Source organism: Tachyglossus aculeatus, chromosome 10, assembly GCF_015852505.1.
Source record: "Tachyglossus aculeatus isolate mTacAcu1 chromosome 10, mTacAcu1.pri, whole genome shotgun sequence".
NCBI lineage: Eukaryota > Metazoa > Chordata > Mammalia > Monotremata > Tachyglossidae > Tachyglossus > Tachyglossus aculeatus.
This window is the reverse complement of record NC_052075.1, coordinates 2,817,545-2,823,544: the sequence shown is the minus strand read 5'-3', so window position 1 is coordinate 2,823,544 and position 6,000 is coordinate 2,817,545. Positions and strand designations below refer to the sequence as shown.

The following is a 6,000-nucleotide window of genomic DNA, read 5'->3' as shown; positions in this document are numbered from 1 at the left end:
GATGAGGTTGTCCCACGGGGGGGCTCACAGTCTTAATCCCCATTTTGCAGATGAGGTCACTGAGGCCCAGAGAAGCGAAGTGACTGGCCCAAAGTCACACAGCAGACAAGTGGCGGAGCCGGGATTTGAACCCGTGACCTCTGACTCCAAAGCCCGGGCTCTTTCCACTGAGCCACGCTGCTTCTCTGCACGTAGTAAGTGCTTAGTAAACACCACTGATTATTTTTTGTTTTCTTTTAAAAGGTATTTGTTAAGCACTTGCTACGTGCCAGGCACTGTTCTAAGCACCAAGCAGATAACAAAGTAATCAGGTTGGACACAGTCTCCGTCCCACATGGGGCTCACGGTCTTAATCCCCATTTTACAGATGAGATGACCGAGGGCAGGGAATGTGTCTCATGCTTCAGCTGTACTTTTCCAAGCATTTAGGGAAATGCTTTTAGACTGTGAGCCCCTTTTAGACTGTGAGCCCACTGTTGGGTAGGGACTGTCTCTATATGTTGCCAATTTGGACTTCCCAAGCGCTTAGTACAGTGCTCTGCACATAGTCAGCGCTCAATAAATACGATTGATGATGATGATTTAGGGCATGGGTTCTAATCCCAGCTCTGCCACTTATCTACCGAGTGACCCTGGGCATGTCACTTCTCTGGGCCTCAGTTCCCTCACCTGTAAAATGGGGATCAAGACCGTGAGCCCCGCGTGGGACAGGGACTGTGTCCGATCTGATCTGCTTGTGCCCATCCCGGCGTTCAGCAGATACCACAATTACCACTATCACGTTCACCGGCACCAGGCCCGTTTGCAGACCGAGCCCCGGTCATGCCCTCAAACAGGGCAATGTTTGCTTTACAATTCGATAATAAAATCCGCTTTCATTACGAAAGAACCGAGCACTGGAGGCTTAAAATGCCTTTCCAGACGAAAGGATTAGAATAATTCCAACATTAAAACCACACCGAAGGCATTTACCGCCCCCCCCCCCACACACACACACATCTTTATTAAAGCATTTGTTTGCTACTCCGAGCTCAGTATTACTCCTGGAGAACCATGAATTTTCTTTTCGTTAAAGCGAAATGCTAAAGGCAGATTTCCCTCGTAAACGATCTCCGCTTCGAAACGCAAGCACAGCTAACTCTTAGTAATAGGAGAACGTCCAGAGAAGGGATCGGAAGCGTGCACCCAACTATATGCACTCCCCCCCGGAATGTTTTATGTTTAGATTTAAAGGCCGCGGAACGAGCAGAATTCTCATAAAACGACGCTGTCGAGATGTGAAACAAACACACTGCTCCCATCCCATAATCGCCTTTATCTGGTTTGATTGGTTACAGTTAATACTAATAACATAACCTTTAAAGATGGTGAGGGATGCCGATACTTTATATTCACACCTCATATTAAGGTTCAACAGCAAGCTTAATGAGCAGCCATTATAAAATCATAGTGCTAAGTAGTACCTTAACTCACAATTCGGCTTATATAATTGCACCGGGATTATGGCGAACGATTACTGTTGGACGGATCAGGTTACATCTGCAGCAGTGCAATGCCAGAAATTTATCCTTTGGTTACATTAACAATTTACTCGCCTTTTCCCGGTCAGTGGGAGCGGCTTAAATCCCGCACGGGAAAATGGCTGGAAGGAGTCGGAACGGCGGACGGGGCGTTGCCGACTTGTACTTCCCAAGCGCTTAGTACAGTGCTCTGCACACAGTAAGCGCTCAATAAATACGACTGATGATGACCTGACGGGATCCCTCCGCCGGGGCTGCGGGGCCTCGTGGGGAAGAAGCAGCCTAAGGGAGAGTTTTTGCGGACCCGGGTTGTGGGAAGCAGCGTGGCTCAGTGGAAAGGGCCCGGGCTTTGGAGTCAGAGGTCGTGGGTTCGAATCCCGACTCCACCACTTGTCTTGGGCAAGTCACTTCATTTCTCTGGGCCTCAGTTCCCTCATCTGGAAAACGGGGATGAAGACTGTGAGCCCCACGTGGGACAACCTGATCACCCTGTATCCTCCCCAGCGCTTAGAACAGTGCTTTGCACATAGTAAGCGCTTAACAAATGCCAACTATTATTATTATTATTGGATGAGTCCCCGAGCCTGAGAAAACCAGTGCACCACCCAGCCACGGCAGGCCCGGCCCTACATCCCGCCTGGCACTGGCCCACAGCTTTCCCGGGCCGCTTCCCTTTCGGGAATCACGGAGTGTGGAAGACTGGGCCCACTTTTAAATCCGCCTCTAAAACCCTTAGGAAAATAGACCGGTCTCCGCGTCGCTTATTTTCCTTCTGAGCTCTGCCGTTGTCCGCGGGAGCTTCCTGAGGCAATGGCCGGCACCCGAACGCGACGCGTTCTTAGAGCAAGACGAACTCCTCAGTGCTGAATCTCTTTAACCTTTTCGCGTCGTCCTCTGGGAAAAGGTCGTTTTCTTCGTGGGTGGGGCTGGAGGCGAAATCGTAGTCTCTGGAGTGACCCTTTACGAACGTAAAGAGGGGATACTTCTCCTTGGACGAAGCTTTCAGCACCTGCAAGGCAAGGGCAGAGCAGAGCACGTTAAAGGAGAACGTTAAAGAGAAGCAGCGTGGCTCAGTGGAAATCAATCAATCAATCAATCGTATTTATTGAGCGCTTACTGTGCGCAGAGCACTGTACAAAGCGCTGGGGAGGTACAAGGTGATCAGGTTGTCCCACGGGGGGCTCACAGTCATAATCCCCATTTTACAGATGAGGCAACTGAGGCACAGAGAAGTGAAGTGACTTGCCCAAAGTCACGCAGCTGACAGTTGGCGGAACTGGGATTGGAACCCATGACCTCTGACTCCAAAGCCCGGGCTCTTTCCTTCTAGACTGTGAGCCCACTGTTGGGTAGGGACTGTCTCTATATGTGTACTTCCCAAGCGCTTAGTAAAGTGTTCTGCACACAGTAAGCGCTCAATAAATACCAATAAATACGATTGATTGATTGATTGATTTCCACTGAGGAAATTCCACTGATTTCCGCTGGGGAGGTACAAGGTGATCAGGTTGTCCCACGGGGGGCTCACAGTCTTAATCCCCATTTTACAGATGAGGCAACTGAGGCACAGAGAAGTGAAGTGACTCGCCCAAAGTCACACAGCCGACAATTGGGGGAACTGGGATTTGAACCCATGACCTCTGACTCCAAAGCCCGGGCTCTTTCCTTCTAGACTGTGAGCCCACTGTTGGGAAGGGACTGTCTCTATATGTTGCCAACTTGTACTTCCCAAGCGCTTAGAACAGCGCCCTGCACATAGTAAGTGCTTAATAAATGCCATCATTATTATTATTATTATTATCATTATTATTATTAAAGAGGGGTAATGGATGGCAGCTGAGAAGTTGGGGAGAGCCTGGGCTGTTCTTCAGATAGAAAACTTTGCTTCCTCCCGTGTCAATCACATGTTTAAAACCCTTTTGACATCGGGTGACCTTGTTGGGGGTCAAAAAAGACCCCCCCAACCCCGGTCTCCCCAGTTGCACCTGTCAGGAGGACAGCTCTAAACGAGAGGCCTAGTGGATAGAGCGTGTCTGCTGCGTGACCTTGGTGAAGTCACTTCCCTTCTCCGGGCCTCAGTTACCTCATCCGTAAAACGGGGATTAAGACCGCGATCCCCTCACGGGACGGGAATGGTGTCCAACCTGATTAGCTTGTCTCGACTCCAGCTCTTAGTGCAGTGCCTGGCACATAGTGAGCATTTAATACTGTTTAAAAAGAAAAAGGGCGACATGGCTTTCAGCCTGACAACGTGAAGATGGCTTTGTGGTGTCTAAATCCGACTTTCACCGGGCCGCGTGTCCACGTCAGACAACTCGGACCTTTGAAATGCAATTTCCTCAGCATCCGTGTCTGCATCCAATGGAACACACATAAATCTTGCCCGGAGGGCTGCGGCACCGCAAAAGCTTGCAAGGGATCTCCAACTCCGTGACGAAGCTGCCTTAGCTGTATCGCAGATCTGTCACTGTCACTGTCAAAAGGTCCCTTCTCCCGCCTTTCTACCTTCGACATAATATCTGGGGAACGACTCCATTCGGGTCTCTGCCGTCCGGAAGGGCGATGGGTCTCCGTTTAAAGAAATCCACCGCCCCGGACTGTTTCGGCCCCATGTTTGTATTTTGCTTGCCGCCGCGGGTTGAGGCCCTGCAGCTGAATGGGGAAATCAGTCGGAAAAGGAGAAATCTCATAACCAGCATCATCATCATCATCAATCGTATTTATTGAGCGCTTACTGTGTGCAGAGCACTGTACTAAGCGCTTGGGAAGTCCAAGTTGGCAACATCTTTTAGACTGTGAGCCCACTGTTGGGTAGGGACTGTCTCTATGTGTTGCCAATTTGTACTTCCCAAGCGCTTAGTACAGTGGTCTGCACATAGTAAGCGCTCAATAAATATGATTGATTGATTGATTGAACATCTAGAGACAGTCCCTACCCAACAGTGGGCTCACAGTCTAAAACCACACTTGGTCTTCCAACCGCTTAGGTTCATCACTTCTTAAGGCCAGAAAGGTCCTTCATTTGGGGGAGCGGATGCCCCAATTCATTCAGTCAATCAATCAGTCAATCAATTGTATTTATTGAGCGCTTACTATGTGCAGAGCACCGTACTAAGTGCTTGGGAAGTACAAATTGGCAACATATAGAGACAGTCCCTACCCAACAGTGGGCTCACAGTCTAAAAGGGGGAGACAGAGAACAAAACCAAACATACTAACAAAATAAAATAAAAGAAATAGAATAGATATGTACAAGTAAAATAAATAGAGTAATAAATATGTACAAACATATATACATATATACAGGTGCTGTGGGGAAGGGAAGGAGGTAAGATGGGGATGGAGAGGGGGACGAGGGGGAGAGGAAGGAAGGGGCTCAGTCTGGGAAGGCCTCTTGGAGGAGGTGAGCTCTCAGCAGGGCCAGTCAGTCAGTCATCTTTACTGAGCGCTTACTGGGTGCGCAGCATTGTATTAAGTGCTTGGGAGAGTACGATACAACAGTAAATAATAATAATAATAATAATGGCATTTATTAAGCGCTTACTATGTGCAAAGCACTGTTCTAAGCGCTGGGGATGTTACAATCAATCAATCAATCAATCAATCAATCGTATTTATTGAGCGCTTACTATGTGCAGAGCACTGTACTAAGCGCTTGGGAAGTACAAATTGGCAACACATAGAGACAGTCCCTACCCAACAGTGGGCTCACAGTCTAAGGTGATCAGTTTGTCCCACGTGGGGCTCACAGTCTCAATCCCCATTTCACAGATGAGGGAACTGAGGCCCAGAGAAGTGAAGTGACTTGCCCAAAGTCACACAGCTGACAACTGGCAGAGCCGGGGTTTGAACCCACGACCTCTGACTCCAAAGCCCGGGCTCTTCTCCACTGAGCCACGCTGCTTCTCTACCCATTCCGTGCCCACAACAAGCTTGCAGTCTAGAACGGGGGAGAGCCTGCGATGGTTTCCTGTGGGATTCCTCGGCATATCCAAGGAAGCTGGCATTAAAACCCAGGCTTTGATCCCAAACCAAATCTAGGATTCAGATCTGGAGCCCAACGTCCCCGGGAGCGTCAGTGTTTCCTCCTGCCTGGTGGGCAACGTGAGGCTAACTGCAGAAGGAAGGAAAAAAAACACCATCATTTGGCATAAAGTAACAAAACCAAGGCTAAAACCGGGCATGGCAGGAGATCCGTCAGGCCGGCGTGATGGTGTAATTCATCTTTGAATGCCTGGAAATGCCTGCTTGTTGAGTTGTTCCTTTCAACACTGGGCTATTAAGAAGTGTCGCTTCCCAAAGTTTGAAGTGACCATTCTTCTGGGGACAAAAAAAAAAAAAAAAAAAGGCCCAGCTGGGATGTGGCCAGAGCATCTGTCAACTTCTCAAACTGGAGGGAGCAGAAAATGCCGTCATCCGCGTTTCTGATTAATTGCGCACATTCATACCCAAATTGTTGAACGTGAGGTAATTAGGTCTG

The 6,000-nt window shown here is 49.0% G+C and overlaps 1 protein-coding gene across 2 annotated transcripts in view; it reads right to left on the bottom strand.

Annotated features, from left to right (window-relative positions):
- Positions 1-2,074: 2,074 nt before the first annotated feature.
- ATG4C (autophagy related 4C cysteine peptidase) overlaps positions 2,075-6,000 on the bottom strand; it is a 90,705-nt gene continuing 86,779 nt past the window's right edge. For both annotated transcript variants that reach the window (XM_038752835.1, XM_038752836.1), the window contains one exon: positions 2,075-2,529. In XM_038752835.1, the coding sequence (XP_038608763.1) occupies positions 2,359-2,529 (171 nt within the window). In that variant the 3' untranslated portion in view covers positions 2,075-2,358. The remainder of the gene's footprint in view (positions 2,530-6,000) is intronic.